Genomic DNA, 16,477 nt, shown 5'->3' on the forward strand with positions numbered 1-16,477 from the left:
TTGATAGTAGCAAGTGGGAGAAAACATGCAAAGAAGAGCAAGTAGAAGGAACCCATTACTGGAATAGGAACAGGTCTTACAGCTCTTTTAGTATGGTTTTGTTTTTTCCTCCAGGCAACACAAGTCTATGGGAAATTTAAGAGGCAACACACTTTCAAATCCTGAAATTAAGTGATGGTGTTTAGTTATCAGTACAGGTAACATCCAGTTAGTTTTTGCTCAACCCACCCACCGAAGTTAACATAATAGGGTGAGAAGAGCACTCAGGAGCTGAAGTGTATTTAAATAACCACTTACAAGAATTGCTATTTCATAGATCAGTGAATGGTTTGGGTTGGAAGTGGCCTTTAAAGATCTAGTCCATCTCGCTGTCGCTAGCAGGGACATCTTGTGAATTTACTACTCCATTTTACTGAGGATTAAGATGGAAAATACCACGTCACCCTCAGTACAGAAGTTATTTCTACACTGATTAAAAAACCAACTGAAGTCCACATACACAGCTTGCTGTTACTAGCAATTTGGTTCACTATCTGTTGCAATAGTAATCTGTCAACATACATCTCAAAATCCCAATGCTTTTCCTGGAGTGGATGCCAAATACATCCAATGGTGGGTACATAACACATGAACATCCTCCCCCACACCCTGTCTGTGGTCTTGAGTTTTCCAATGAATAATCAGCTTCTACTGATACCACAGCATTATTCAGGCAAGCTTCCCTTCACTACCAGAGGATTAAAAAACCTCAAGACGCACCTACCACCTGCATTACAAGTACTTTACAGAGACGTAGCAGGTGCTAGAGCAATAGCATGCATGCCAATTTATTCTGGATCTGTATTTCCAGTTTGCCAGAACTGTGTGCAAGAATCACCCCCCAACCATTTCAGGTTGTGGAGCTGAGGAGAGCAGGCTAAGAGGAGAGCAGGTGACTGCCTTCCCCAACAAACAGGTGTGCCGTTACTGCATGGGGGTGTTGGCACTGGTAGTGCCTAACAGAGCCTCAAGTGAAATAATCCATGCAAGGGAGCTCGCTTCAGCCTGAAGTGATGGAACTTCTGGCCCCATTACTTACGGAAAAACTCTGACACTTGAATCTGGCTCCCTGAAGACTTACAAAGTGACACGCTATGATGAATTGCTGCTCTGGCAGGAGACCCTTATTTAAAATCTGCATCAAGGTCTAAATACAGTTTACCTCTTGCCTCACTAATGAGTTCAACTGAAATACTTGGACAGCAAGACAGAAGCCTGGTTAAAGCAGACCAGAACATGCCAAGTCCTGTAAATTCCAATTGTAAAGACTTGTTAGTTGGTTTTTTTTTTTTGGAATACAGTGATTGCCTAAACAAGACTCCACTTCTTGTTAGTACAATAACTTTTATTTGACATCTACAAGATCGTTATCTTGTAGTTTTTTTGGACAGGTTTATACAATCTCAATTTTTCAATAGTGCAACCTGTGCAAGCAAGAAATGACAAACATTGTCCTTCACTTTCTTATAAACATCTACTATTATAGGCAAAACAAAACTTACCCATATTATAGATAAGTGACTATTCACATTTGTACATTACAATTTCTTTTAAACAGCTCCAGATAAACTCTACAATGTCTTACAACATATTAAACAGTATTCAAGTTACTGGGTAACAGAAACAGCACATACAGCGGAACCCTCAAGTGTTTCCCATTCTCTAATTTACAGCTCAAGTAAGGTTTCATCTTACAAGTGACAAATTAAATTACATTAATGAAGTAAAAAATATAAGATTGTATGCGAGATGGAAGTGAATTTGCACTTAAGTTTCCATAACCACCTCGGATTAAGGAAATGCTTCAATTTAAGGAAAAATAGGCATCCAGCCATCTTTGCAGTACACATTAGGAATACCATTAATACATTAAAAATGAACTAACTTTAATTTAAGATGTTTATCACAAAAAGAACATGTTGTAGACTCAAATATATAACCCCCAGGAGAGAACCAGAAAAAATGCAACACCTGGGTATAAACACTATAAAAATGCAATAACCAATGCTGTACAACTAAGATTGTGTTTCTCTCTGAATTCCTGTCTCGTGTATTTATCCTGTCCATGCCCGTTTCCAAAGACATGCACTGTCAAACAGAAACTGGGAAGGAACCTGAATGCATGATGTGCAACCTCTAGGTTTCATGCTTTTATAAACTTATAAATTGAAGAGAAAAACCCAATATATATTTTCTATATATATACTCAATACATGCATTCAAGGATATCTCCCACAGCAATGGCATTGATGCACTGCGTTAAACCCTGAGCACTGTATGACAAGATAAAAATAAAGCCTGCTTGGGGACTTTCAAGCATTTTCAAACAAATTGTGGTTTGTAGCTTAAAAGGCCAAAAGTAAAAGCAAACAGGAAGCACTACAGAGAGCATAAGGAAAGACAGATGCACCACCATGAACAACTGCTGGCTTTCAGTTCTACCAACCTTTTAAGATCTCTTTATTTCCCAAAGTATTTGAGAGCACACAACTGAACTGAAAAAGTTATATTTCTTTGGAATCTGTCCCTGATTTTTATGCAAGTGATATGCTTTTACAGCCTTTTCCTCAAACACCAAAGTCAACACCTGTAGTTTGTCCTCTTATGCATTGTTGAAATTGGTGATGCTTTGTGGGTGATGCTGCTGCCATATCTGCTGCTGTTGTACTGCAAGCTGTTGAGACTGGTCTGACGTTGACAGGAGGTTTACAAGGGGCGATACACAATTTGCAGGAATGATCAAGCCTGAAAACAGCAAGAAATCAGTTTTTTCACAAGCATACAATTTTGTTCTTTAAAACTTTAGGCCAAAGGCTGATGATTCCACCATTTAATTTAGGCAACACAAGGGTGCCTGTTCCTAACATCAATCTAACCCAGCACAGCTACAAGTTTTGCCATGCAAAAGCAGAATGCAGCTATTGCTGTTTTTCTGGTCTCAAAGAAATTACAACAGCATGATAATTTAAACACAAAACACCTAGTTTCACCAACTTATAAAACTGGCACTATTGTGACTTTACAGATCACGGGAAATCCACATTTGAAAAAAAAAAAAAGGAGATTAAGGAGATTTCAGACTCTAGGCTATCTACGCTGTGAGAGCTTCCCTAAATGGTTTAGCAACAAGGCATTACACACTTATCTCAACATCACTCTAAGCTACTGGTTACATGTGCTCAAAAACCACAAAGGCAACCATTTCAAGGGCTCTCTGTTACTTGTGAGAAATGGAAAAAAGTTGAACCCTTATTGTTTCAAAGGCAGGCTGGCTGGAACATGCTGAATTTGTTGCTTGTGAATGAAAAGAACTGAGAGAATAAGTGTTCCAAAGCCTGTCTGGAAAAAAAGAGCATCTTCCTTAACTTGACTCAAAACAGTGTTGGTACACCCCAAACCCTATTTTAATAATACCTTCTGTCCCTCTTCAACGTACACACAGATAAGCGTTTTCCCTTGTAAGCATCTTCATAAAAAAATCTCCTACATGGCTCTCTTGTACATTACAACCACCTCTACCTCAAAACAGAAATAAAGGAGCAGATAAGCCACTTACCTACGATCCTCTGACCGTCTTCTGTTCTTAGACGAACTATTTGCATTTTCACATTTGTACCACTCACAGAGGCTAGAACGCCTTCTACTTTTGTCCAGACGCTCAATACTGAACCACACAAGACATAGTAAGTTCGACAGCGGAGTCCCACTTCACAAACTAATCCCAAGCCTGCCTTCTTACAATTGCCTCTCCTAGAGGAAAGAGGAGATAAAAAGCTTTCAAACCAAAGATCAGTTAAAAATAAGCCTTGGAGTTATTTAATATTATTCAGAGTTAAATAAGTGCTCCAAGTATACAGTAAGTGGAGGATACTTTATCCACAGAATGCTTCTGCTGGGAAAGTTTTGAGAAGTTTTTGCCTATTTGGAACCTCATCTTCACAATGTACAGCTTTATATCAAAGATATCAAAGATACCACTCATTTAAATCCACTAAATCTGTTACATATGAAACCAGTACCCGATCAGCGAGTTTCAGAAGTTCTGATATTAACCTGAAAGTTCTGCCATTGCGCTGATCCTCTGGAAGGAGGACATCAGCTGCTGAGTTCAGACACTACTCGAAGAGGCAGCACAAGTGCAGCTGTTGCTGAACAACTATTTTGTCTCTACATGAAGTATGAATATTCCTCCCCTCCCCACAGTAATACCTGAACTCTTCAACCACAGACAAGGTCTCACAAAGACAGAACACCACAAATGTTCAGGTGAAACAGCTGAAGAAAAGCATCTATCTGCATACAAATACTAACCAATAAGCATGTGTGCAGGTGTCCGCAGAAGAATTGTACTGCTCTAACCAGTGTGGCAGAGCATCTTCAGAAGGTACCTGGAGAAGTAATTCAAAGCAGAAATAATAAAACTGTAAGTAAAACAAATCAAGACTTGCATAGAACAAAACCAATTTGTTAGTTTTTATGAGAAAATGGGGAGCACCAATGGTGAAAACGGTACAGTATTCTATAATTCCAAGAATAATCAAAGTGCAGTCTTGAAGGATGAACAAAATACTTCACAGTAGAATCTCAGGAAGAATTGTGAAATGTCAGAGTTTTCCACTAATAACCTAATTTCAGCTTCACTTCAAAAAACAATTAACATCAAGAAGTTGTTTTTAAACAAGAGCTAGGTATATTATCAGCATCTATCCAAAAGAATCCCCTGCAGCATTTAAGAAAAACACATTAACAGCAAGAAGCTGAAGCTTCAGAATCATTCCTTAGATGACATCATACATAGCTGCTTATGCAAGAGCATGTCTGTACACCTTACAGAGAAGTAAGGCTTTTTTTTTTTTGCCAGCCCTGAAAAACCAACTCGTTTCAGATTACCACAATACAAATTACTTGTGTTCAGAAAGCTTTGAATATAGCAATACTGAAAGCATGTAGCCATTCTTGCACAACCCCAGATACAGGCTGTGCTATGGAAAAATAATCCGTATCTTTGATTTGACACAACTGTATACAAATATCAGAAAAAAAGAAAACTAAGTTTGAAACTAGTCTAATTTTAATGGTTACCTTCTTATATTTCTTTTTCAGGTCTGCACATGTTTCTAGTTTGAGCTGTTTCCCAGTATTTGGTCTGTATACTAAAAAAAGCTTCTTTTTAGGATTCACTTCCTTCACGAGAATAGCGGTTTTCTTGTTATTTCTTATCTGCAAAAAAAAAAAAGTTTCAACATGCTGACAAGCCCTACGTTAGGCACATCTGTACTGTGTTCTTAGCCACACTTCATAACAGCGTATGCACAATAGATAATTTTAAAGAGCATCACTATATCAAATTTTCCTTATAGTGAAAGCACCTGGCTTTCTTGATGAAAGCTCCTCACTTCGGCTCACAGTTCTATCCACAAATACCCAGAACTATTAGAAATGAGTGCATCATACTTAAAGAGTTGGAAACAAACTTCACATGATTCTTGAAGTAAAATTAAAAGCATTCTGAATAAACTGAACTGTGATTGACTTGAGCATTACAATTTCAAACTAGACGGCTTATTTGGTTAGCCCCAAAACAGACTTCTCCGAACACACGCATAGACACAAGCGAAGGATCTCACCTGTAGTGATAAATAAAACCCATCGTCCGGACCGGTCTGTTCTGCCCAGAGCTTAGTTGCTTCATCCCAAGACATTCCTCTCTCTACGCTGATCTAGAAGGCGGCAACACAGGGGTATTTAAAAAGGATCAGGCATTTGACCAGTTACAGAAACGGGAACTAAAGAACCACAGAACCTAGCATCACCCAGCGAAAGGCATGGAACCCCTCACTCAATGCAAGCTTAGCTGGTCACAGTATTTCAAGAACTTACTGAAAAGCAAGTTTTATTAGTTCATACCAAAGAGGGGGAAAATAAAAAGGAAAAAAAAAAACTTACTGTGTATAATTCTACATGTCCAGAGGTAGAATATCCGGGAGTTAAAAATTTCTTAACATCTGCCTTCCTTACTTTCTCATCCCCAGAGCCCAAATCTTAAAAGGAAAGAACAGAGTTATTCCTCTTATCTTTTTTACCTTATTGCAAGAACATTGAGATGTTGAGTACTCACCTAAGATGCCCATATCATATCTTCCATTCTTCTTAGCATTTTGAATAACAGCATTTAACGTGTCAGAAAAGTACTGGAATAAAGCATTCTGCTGATGTACTTCCATTCCAAGAATTCTATTCAGAAATTTTCCTATGTTGTTATAATCTAAGAATAAGAAATACATAGATCAGGTAAACAAAGATTGAATTTATATGACAAGCTTTCAATGAATATTCAAAGCATCTCAAAAGGATGATTTAAATCCATTCTTCCAGAATGGAAGAAAACATTCAGAAATTTTTCCAATAAGTTTTTTTTTTTTTCATTTTTTTTTTTTTTTTCAGATAGTTACAAATTCAGTTATGCTGTTAGGAATCCACCATCACAATCTGAGTGGACAGATGATTTTTCTTAGCGACATTCTAAAGATACACTAAAACCAAGTACCTTTATCGAGCGTTAGAATTCCAGATCTGTCCTCTACATTTATCAAGCCTACACCAATCAACCCTTGACGAACATCTAGTGGAAAAAAAAAGTTAGATCACAGCTGCTTTGACATCTAAAAATAAACCAATGATGTAACAACTTGTTTAATCAACCTTGTTTCAAGATTGAATCCCAAAACTTCGATATCCCCAAATACATCGCTTGCAATTACTACCTAATATATTGATAAGTAAGACAGAACTTTGTCTTCTGTCCTTTCAGAAAGCACAAGTAAGGAAAACTACTAATGACATGATACATGAACCCATAGGAGAACAAGATACATTAACTTTGACCATTATCTGTTATAAGAGAGCTGTACTTAATACTTTGGCCAACCTGATACAGAACATGCCTTATATTGATTGAGAGGGTTCACTTATCTTGTTTCATATGGGAACTTCAACATTCAGCAAAAATACATAGGAATAAAATCCTGTGAGAACCAGGTGATCAGTTCAAAGAGGAACAATATTTTCTAGCTCTAGAAACACTTGCATTTTCTGCATTCTGCAGAATGACAAAAACCAAGTAATTAAATCCAGTGGATTAAAATTACCTTTAAAGAAGTCTCCAGGAAAATCAGGTGGTGGAGAGACCATTGGGGAGTCTAAATTCACAATGGATTTCATAACAATCTCTAAAGCATTCCTGCCATACTGCATAAAAAGAAAGTTGTTTTAACAACATGATTCAGTGTTTGTGCCTCAGCTCCAAGCATACATGGGTTAAAACAAGCATTTCTGATTCACGACAAAATTTTTCACTCTTTATTAGCTTTTCAGTTATAATTACACTACATAACAGCCCAGTGTTAATTTCTAATTACAATTGCCAAATTAATCTTTTCATTTTAAATGAAGAGGCATCATTCACTTCTGACCTGGATTGTTAGCAGATGCATACAAGTAACTTACATGCACATTTCTGCTCTATGTTTTCTGGCTATTTGTAAAGCCACAACCTTAATTCTATTTCAAAAAGAGGCCTTTCATCAGAAATTAGTAGTTAAAAGTATAAAATGTTTCACATGAGATGGAAGAGATCCTTCCTCAACAGGTCATTTGTGGGATAAGCACCACAGCATGAGCTTTCAAACAAAAATAGAACTGTCACCTTGTTGTCAAAATTGAATCTGCTGAGGTCTCGAGTTTCTGTAGCCCGTCTGTCACCATGGGTGAGGGCTCCCTGTCAAGACACACCTTTGTGATTAGAACAATTTAAGGAAACAATAATTTAAGCTCTATTTTCTCAAATGAAGGATCAGAGTTCTTGGAAGGATCAGATCTTACCAAGCTTTCCAGTCTTTTTGCAACTATGGATGCAAATCTTTGCTCTCCAGCCAACTCAGAAATTAGGAATACATACTCTGGAGCAGTCACTTGGTTGGACCTGTGAGTTCTTCCTGGATAGTTAAACAGAATCACATATATTAAATAAATTCCACATCAATGAACATTTGAATCGTTGAGAATAAAGAAAGTTGTTTAATCTTACTGAAAACTAGCTTCTGCTCTAATACAGCCAATGGAAAGTGGTATAAAAAATAGACTTTGTGTAACTTTATAAAGAGATTTGATACATGCAAAACAAACTAAGCTGTGGTGTAAATTTGTTCACTAAGTTTCTTTCAAAGCTTTTGAGACTATTAGCAATGGCTATTAATAAAGATGATTCTGCCCCAGGTGAAGGAGATTGGAAGGGTTCCTTAAGAGGTGACTTAGTCATTCTTTACATGAATTAGCTACAAATTTAGTATTACTGAATCTGCTAGGAGAAAGATACAAAAAGAGTTATTTACCAAACTGCTGTATTGCTCTATCCGCACTCCATGGCAACTCCAGAGTCATGTGAACTCTCCGCCTCTGATTCTTAGCTCTACGGTCTGCTTGCAATGAGATACCAGAGCTGGCAGCCTCCGAGATTATGGCAATGTTCTTTTATTAAAAAAAAAAAAGATATTTAGTAATAAAGCCAAGATCAAGTTTCAGTTTTCAGTTTCTAAGAAAAAATTGATTTTAGAATTACTATCATGTCTGGCATAGTACCACTGTCATTTGGTCTTAATATCTCAAGAAGGGAAAGAGGGGAGGGGAAAAAAAGTCTGGTTCTGTATCAGAGTTAGAAATGCTAACAAGTTTTTTTTTTTTTTTTTTTTTTTTTTTTTTTTTTTGTTGAGAAAGTTTGTTTTCACTTTTTGGCAACACCTTTCTATGCAAATGAAGACAGACAGTACATTACAGTCTTGCCATTCTAAAAGACGCATTTCTCTGATGGGAAGAGAAAGAAAAGAGACAGAGGGAGACCTGTTCAACAGCAAGCAACAGAAAATAATTACAAAAAGTTGTGGCTAATACCACATAAGGAAGAACACGTGACCATTCTGGTATCTGCATTTGCCTGAAAGAATTTAAGCTCTTGGACTGTGTGCAAGTCACTTACAGGAACATGAATATTTCCCCTCAAGTGTAATAACAGATCACAGAAGTTCCACACAACAGCTACATTTACTTGATTTGCCCTCTTGTGGTAGCATACCCAAATGAATCAGTTATGGTGCTTGGTTTTTCCTCCTCCTTTTATCAGCTCCAATTCTACTATTTCAGTCATTATTTCCTTTCAGAGTACAATTTAAAGGACAAAAGCTATTGCCCTTCCCAGCATTGCTTCTCAATCTGTGTTACAGTTAACAAACTCCCACCCTTTCTCATTGAAACTTCTTCCCCCTATTGAACCAAGTCAACTTAGTTTTTCCCCCTCTCAACTGTTTTCTCTTTGTAGCAGAAGTACACAATAATCCATATAAAGGAACCCGGAAGACACAGAAGGCTTATCTGCTTTTTAAACGCATGCTGTTTCAACAAGACTAGTTTAAGGGTGCTAGCTTTCCAACTGGCACATTTGTACGTGCCTCTTAGGAACAGGCCTCCATGCCCACCCAAACTAGAGCCTGACCTATGAAGAATGTTGTAGCCACATATTAGATAGGACTACTCATCACACTGGTTTGAAAAACAGAATGCACAGCACTGAATAGGAAATGCTCTCTAGCTGGTACTTATCGTACTTAAAGTCACTTACAGTGAGATAAAAGTAGACTGAAATGTTTAAGTTGTTGCTCTATGTGACTGACTCATCTAGCAAGTTCTTCTAAATCATATTTAAGAGCTACCTTATCTCCATCCATGAACCTCTGCTTTTCTGTGATGTTCAGAATTTCAACAGGCACATCAAGTTCGGATCTTGACTCATAAGATATGCTGCCATCATCGTTGCTCACAACTCTCCCTTTGCGGCCTGTCATCTTTAAAAACAAAAAGGGAATGTAAACTCATGATGGTAATACTGAAATTATTACATGCCCCAAACTTCATGCAATGATGCTATTTATTCATATACCAACCTTACAACACAAATTACTGATTCTGAAATTTACCAAGTACCATACCCCAAACACAAAGCTACATTTGAGAACCTGCATTATATTTTTTGCTTGACGTCATTATCTGCTATGTGGAACACTTATTCAGAGGTGGCTCAGGGAATCAAAAGTACAACATATCTAAGGAGAAACATACACTGTCCATAACAGATTTATTAGTCATCCAATAATTCTACAGACTGCTGTTGAAGTTATGTCTTAAAACGCAGAGTCCAATGCCTGTCAGAAGTGAAGAAAAGCTGTCACATACTAAGAGCTTGCTATTTTTACTCCTGACAACAGCAACTGGGGACATATAAAAATGCTCACAACTCCAGAGGACTCCAGAGGCACTAAGAAAATGAGCTAAAATGGTAGCTGAGATTGTTAACGATTTTAACAGGGTCTTTTAATTCATGATAATGTTTCTACCTGACAGGGACAGGTAGCTTAGAGACACGTTCCTAAGATTTTTGAGAAAGAGATATGATTGCTCATCTGACTTCTCACAAATCCGGTTTTATTATACAGGTTCTTAATCTTTATTGCTCATACGTACCAGCTTCAAACTGACAACAGCTAGTTTGAACTATATACCGCTATTAGGAGAAACAGAAACTAGTGTTATGTACCTAATAAGAAACTACCACCAATCTCAGAAATAACCTGCTTATCCAGAGCTCTTCCCTGTATTCCAGTAAAATCTTCAAGTTTCTCCTCCATGCAGGAGCTTTCAGCAAAAATAAGTTATATTTTCATACCCATGAGACGTCTAAAACTGGTGAACAACTTCTCTTTTAAGATACTTAGGCAATACATAATCTTGAATGACAGCGATTTACTGCTGCCAGATCAGTAACATACAGCTGCAGTAGAAAAAACACCATCCTCTCTGAATGTAAACATCAGCCTACCTCTGCAACATTTTCAGGACCACCCAGTTCATCTATAAGCTCATCCAGTGTATTAGGTGGAAGATCTTCAGCCAGCTTCTCCAGTTTATCAAGCAGTTCTTTCTTCATTTGTTGGGCCCTTTCAACAGCATCCTGACTTGTTACAAAGCTGCTGTTTGTGTTACTGTTTGCTGAAATTTAAAGGAAAACCTTTATGATTGGAATTTCACTGCTGAATTGCTAAGGTGAACCAAACAAGTAAACTCCAAAGAAATTCTTACCTGATGTGTTGGTGCTAGAAGTAGTGGTACCAACAGTGGAAGTAAAACAGCTGGGTCGTTTTGAGCCAAGACCAGAAGCTAATAAGGCACTTTGTATAGAATCTGGGTCTATACTTTTCTTCTTTTTCTTGTCTTTATTTTTTTTATGCTCTTTTCTAATTAGCCAGGGATCTAGGATTAAATATTTTCAAAAAGTTTACAAGTATTTAACAAAAAAATGCATCCCTTCCTTTGAAAAACAATGTTCTTGTTACAAAAGGTGACTTACGGAAGTCTGAACTTTAGTGTGTGAAAATCTGCTGAGGAGATGCAGATCACTCTAGAACTAATTCCTGTCTCATACAGATTTAACTACACGCTTATCATTTGCAATCTTATTTTTGGGTCACTGAAATATTTAAGACTTTACACTTACTATCTGCAAGTACAGATACTTGCTTCTTTAAGCACTTAAACTGCCTTACCATCTTCATCATCTTCACTGGATTCATCTCTGAATGGGTTGAAGTCATCATCATCTCCAGAGCTCAAAAATCTGAGGCTCTCATTGTCACTTTCTTCATTGTCTGAAGCATCAGACTCACTTTCACTCTCATCAGAGCTGCTACCTGCAAGGCCACCTGTTTTACGAGCTTTTTTGGCTTCTCTGCTTACTTCTTCACCTAATTCCATCACAACCCCAGGACAAAACGGTAAAAAAAAGTTAGTTTAGACCTTGTAGTCTACTTTTGACATTTGTTTTCACCACCACTACATACAAACTGGAAAAATATTCAACATTAAAAACAAAACTGTTTAAAATAAAGTTAAGTTTTTCCAGTAAGCCTTCCCCACAACACTTTTATAATCTTTTTTTTGGGGTAAAATTATCACCAGACTGGGGAAAGAGGGTACTAGGCTTCTCCTTTCTTAGTCATGAGAACACGGAAGCAGTTATTTGCTTGACTGCATCAGGAAGTGGTCTGAATACTCAGGCTGCTTTGGGACACAATCCCACACTAGCTATCAGCCCAATTTTTGAATGAAGTAATAACTAAAATTTACAGACTGTATTATTTTGGCAGCAGTTTTAAATCTATTAACAGAAATTTGCAACAGAAGTCTTAGAGACCTGTAATACTTGCTCTTTCATGAATATTGGTACTGATACTTACATTCCCATAATTTATTTCTTCCCCTCAGAGTTCACTTCTCAGCAGTTGTAAAATTGCTATTTTCACTATGATATTAGTGTAGCAACTCAAGCGTTACCTTTCCGTTTCTTTATTTTGTTCTCCTTGCAAGGGCTGTCTCTGGGTGAATTGTTGTTGCTTTGAGCAGTCAAGTCAATTCCCAACAAGCTAAACAGTTTCTTCCTGTCAGGAGCTGGAAAGTGCTTTTCAATAAGAGACTGGAATACTCCCCTGTTTAAGGAAAAGAAAGTTCAGTCCAATTTGCATTCATCTAAAGTAGAAACTTGAAACATTTGAACAGCTTGACTTCTGTGAAGAATTATTCCTCATGAATGCAATTACAGATGCACCCTGTATAATTATCACCCATGTTACTGTGTTTGTCACCCTCTAAAAAACAGTGGTAGGAGACATTTACTTTATAGCACTGTTGCTTTTTTACTCATTAAATTGGATTTTGGTGTCAAGTGTTATTGCTACTGACATTGTCTTACTGCTCAACATTTAAATGATAGATTAACTTAAATTATTAAGATATTCAGCAAGGTAGTCTCAGGGTTGGATCTGGCTCATCTGATAGAAGTTTTGCTGTAAATGCAGCATGCACTTGACACATTACCCTCCCTCCCACTTTGAGGTAGAACAGTACCAGCTGTTCCACCTGAAAACATCATTTAACATGGCATTAGCCAAACCTGGAACTAAAGAACGACTCATAAGTAATACTGTCAGACTTCACATACAGGCAGCTTAAGCACAAATTGCTACATGTATTCCCGTATTCCAGTCACTTTGCTAAAGCGCAGTTCTGACAAACATCATATCTTACTTTGCTGTAGAAACAAAGTCATTCAGTTCACCACCACCTTCCTCCAAAGCTTCTAGCGTCCTTGCTTCTCCTGTTGACTGCAGGCCAATAACAACACACTAAAGGACAAATTAACACAAGGTACATATTTCAATACCAGAGAGTACAAAAGCATGTTGCTACCATGCATTTGAAAATATGTTATAAACAAAAGTATTTAGAGGTAAGTCTTCATCAACTTACTTTTCCATTTTTGATTTCTTCCCGAGCCAGCTGCACCACCCTCTTCACTTTAGATGCTATGCAAAGGTACTTGAAAAACCTCTGATGAGCTGACCAAAATTGACCCCACATAGACTTTTTCATTCGTTGTTCTGCATCAATGAGATCAGCCGCTTGCTGAAACCTTTCTCTAGCACTGACCCACTGAAAAAGAGAATGTTAATTGCTTTGTGTGACACATTTCAAGGCTATATAGATACATTTTTTACTATCCAAATAAAGACAGAAGAGAAGTGTAAAGTTAGGATACTACAGGACTGCAAGTCAAGAAACTCCTTGTACATCAAAGCTCACAAAAATAAAAGTTATGGCTGAATAAAGTCAAAATATAATTACTTTCATAATGAAAAGCAGATATTTACATTACTGCCAATGCAAATGCACAGTTTTTTCTAATTATCTACTTTCTCCATTAATATATTCAGGCTAAGAAAGTCAAGAGAACTGCCCATAATTAGGCATAAGCAACAACCAAAAAGAGAAAACTACTGCTTTCACATTTACAATGTTTTGTTATACCCTTTAAAACTTGTCTAAGACAAGAATGTTAAAGTAAGACTTCTGCACGCTTTTAAGTAAGCTTTGGATACGAGTCTAATGACTTCAAAACAACTTCATAAAGTAAAATGCTGTTTTGAAGTTGATGTTATAGCTGTCAAAGAACAATTTTAATTATTGTAGCTATGCAACGTGAATACTGAGTCATGCTTAAGCACTTATTCAGCAGGTAAAGACCCTGTTCATTTTAAACTATGTCCAAGGAACAATTAAGCTGTGTCAGGAAGTTCAGATTCCCTATTAGGAAAGAGTTCTTCACTGAGAGGATGGCTAAGCACTGGAACAAACACCCCAGGCAGGGGATCATGGCTCTAAGCCTGCGTTCAAGAAGCATTTGGACAACACTCTTACATATATGGCTTAACTCTTACGTTGAGCTATGTAGAGTCAGGAGTTGGGATCTATGATGGGTCCTTTCCAACTCAGGATATTCTAATATTTTTTTTCCTAATACAATGGTGATACTGTACAAGAATGTGTACAAATGAATGTGTTTTGTGGACAACATTAAGAACGAGAGATAACCAGCCAGGAAATAAAAACATTAAAGGCAACGACAGCTTTGCCAATTTAGACTTGATCTGCTGCACGTGTAGAACTACTGCCTTGCACTGTTTAACTACAAGCACCGCTTTACCATACTGCTTCCATGAAGAAGTGTGTGCAGTCTGTCTAGTGCTTTTGCAGCTTGCTCTCAGCTCAGTTGCTTAAAGGGTGGGGGGGGAACTGGAGCAGCTATGACCAGCAGGAGAACAGTGTCCAAGGTCTCTGAAACACTGCTAGAGGGCTGTGGATCTATCAGATATTAGAAGATGCACCCAAAACTACAGCTTTTATGACTCCAAACAAGAACTAGCAGCTTTTGCCAAAGTCTTAAATGCAAATCTTTATATTAAGATGATACAAGTAGATGCCATTCCTGTCTCTCAACAAGCAACAGTACTATTTCAGAAGCATTCAAGTTTAATGCAAGTAACTTCAACCTCTCAGAACTCAAGACAGGAAGCAAATTTAAAGAAGCATCCTTACCAGTTTCACAGATTTATTGTACATTTTAACATATTCCTGTGAAAGCAGAACTTCATCAATTTTGAAAGTTACACCTGAAAAACTCAACTGTCTAGCTATGTACATTCCTCTCAGTTTCATATCCATAGCAACTATTTCCATGGCACCAACACCTCTAAAATAAAACAAAAAGTGAACGTTAGCATTTTCAAGAGCAATGATTTGTTAAAAACACAAAACAAAATTCAAGTGCTTTACAAATAAATAGCATGCATACAAATGTGGAGGAATGTTTTCAAAATCATTAGGAGTGTTTAACTAAACAATACTAATAAAGAAGGTCTTGAAATCTAGCCTCCATATAAAACTACATCCCTGCTCCATGAGTACTATGTGTACTGCAATGGGTATAAAACACTAAAATAGCTACTTTTTCCCCCAAAATGACTCAGCATGCATTAGGATATCAACTTATTAACTGTAAGTGAACAAAGAAGTTGGTCCAAACATGTAACAGAATCTTTTATTGCAATTTTATAAACTCCAATGAGGATTTAAAATAATGGATACAAACTATATTAAGTTATTCAGATTTATGCTGGTATGAAAATAATTAAGTTACTAGGTAACTTAAGTTCTCTTCAACAGAAACACACCTTCAGCAATACCTCGAGAGCACTGAAGTCAGTTGCAAAGCTAAGCTACTCACAAGCTCGGACCTGTAATTTCATTATTGCTCGTTTGATGCATACTCAGTAATAAAGTGGAGACTACACTTGCACAGTCTAGAAAAGGCATGCATCATGTAGATGGTATGTGAGAAGATGCATACTAAGCCCTATTGTAGCATTCTGAAGTGTTCAAAAAACCCTTGTCAAGTAGGTAAAACAGAATATATTAAAGTGTTCACCTACCAAAGAATGCAGCAGTGGCATTATCTCCCGACCTCGCACATTTAGTTTTCTTTAAAAGGTCTGAAATATGAAGTACCTTTCAACAGCACACGTCATTTCTCTGAACTGGGTTCTTATGCCAGAAAGCATAAGAACAACACTTCTTACTGTTAAGCTGCCTAAGCTGAGAGCATAAATATTAGAGGGCTTTTGCATATAGTGAGACACTGGCTATAGTGAGCATACTCAGTATGTACAGTGTGTTTTCATGATTAGCAGCAAAATATTTTCACCTCATACCACCACCCATGTTTTGAGAGGGCTATTCTCCTAGCCAGCTTCTAAAGCTCTCAAAATCTTCTGCAAGTAAGGGAAGCATCTCATCTTTCACCACGTAAGATAAATTACATTTTTGCTAGATTTAGAAGCTAGAGGCAGAAAGCCCTTAGTGACAGGATGAGTTTGGGGAGGACTGTGTGTGAGCAAAGACAAAGGAACTGGAAAGCACATTCAATCACAACCATATGTGTTCT

The 16,477-nt window shown here is 37.3% G+C and overlaps 1 protein-coding gene across 3 annotated transcripts in view; it reads right to left on the reverse strand.

Annotated features, from left to right (window-relative positions):
• Positions 1-1,319: 1,319 nt before the first annotated feature.
• Positions 1,320-16,477, reverse strand: part of SBNO1 (strawberry notch homolog 1) — a 30,633-nt gene continuing 15,475 nt past the window's right edge. For all 3 annotated transcript variants that reach the window (XM_035340508.1, XM_035340506.1, XM_035340507.1), the window contains 20 exons: positions 15,073-15,226; positions 13,447-13,629; positions 13,225-13,322; positions 12,475-12,626; positions 11,688-11,885; positions 11,224-11,394; positions 10,964-11,133; positions 9,801-9,932; positions 8,430-8,565; positions 7,921-8,033; positions 7,745-7,816; positions 7,188-7,287; positions 6,587-6,661; positions 6,158-6,304; positions 5,986-6,080; positions 5,667-5,759; positions 5,122-5,259; positions 4,351-4,427; positions 3,596-3,789; positions 1,320-2,784 (listed from right to left, as the gene is read on the reverse strand). In XM_035340508.1, coding sequence (XP_035196399.1) covers positions 2,642-2,784; positions 3,596-3,789; positions 4,351-4,427; positions 5,122-5,259; positions 5,667-5,759; positions 5,986-6,080; positions 6,158-6,304; positions 6,587-6,661; positions 7,188-7,287; positions 7,745-7,816; positions 7,921-8,033; positions 8,430-8,565; positions 9,801-9,932; positions 10,964-11,133; positions 11,224-11,394; positions 11,688-11,885; positions 12,475-12,626; positions 13,225-13,322; positions 13,447-13,629; positions 15,073-15,226 — 2,641 coding nt within the window. In that variant the 3' untranslated portion in view covers positions 1,320-2,641. The remainder of the gene's footprint in view (positions 2,785-3,595; positions 3,790-4,350; positions 4,428-5,121; positions 5,260-5,666; positions 5,760-5,985; positions 6,081-6,157; positions 6,305-6,586; positions 6,662-7,187; positions 7,288-7,744; positions 7,817-7,920; positions 8,034-8,429; positions 8,566-9,800; positions 9,933-10,963; positions 11,134-11,223; positions 11,395-11,687; positions 11,886-12,474; positions 12,627-13,224; positions 13,323-13,446; positions 13,630-15,072; positions 15,227-16,477) is intronic.

The sequence above is a fragment of the Oxyura jamaicensis genome, chromosome 15 (assembly GCF_011077185.1).
Source record: "Oxyura jamaicensis isolate SHBP4307 breed ruddy duck chromosome 15, BPBGC_Ojam_1.0, whole genome shotgun sequence".
Taxonomy (NCBI): Eukaryota; Metazoa; Chordata; class Aves; order Anseriformes; family Anatidae; genus Oxyura; species Oxyura jamaicensis.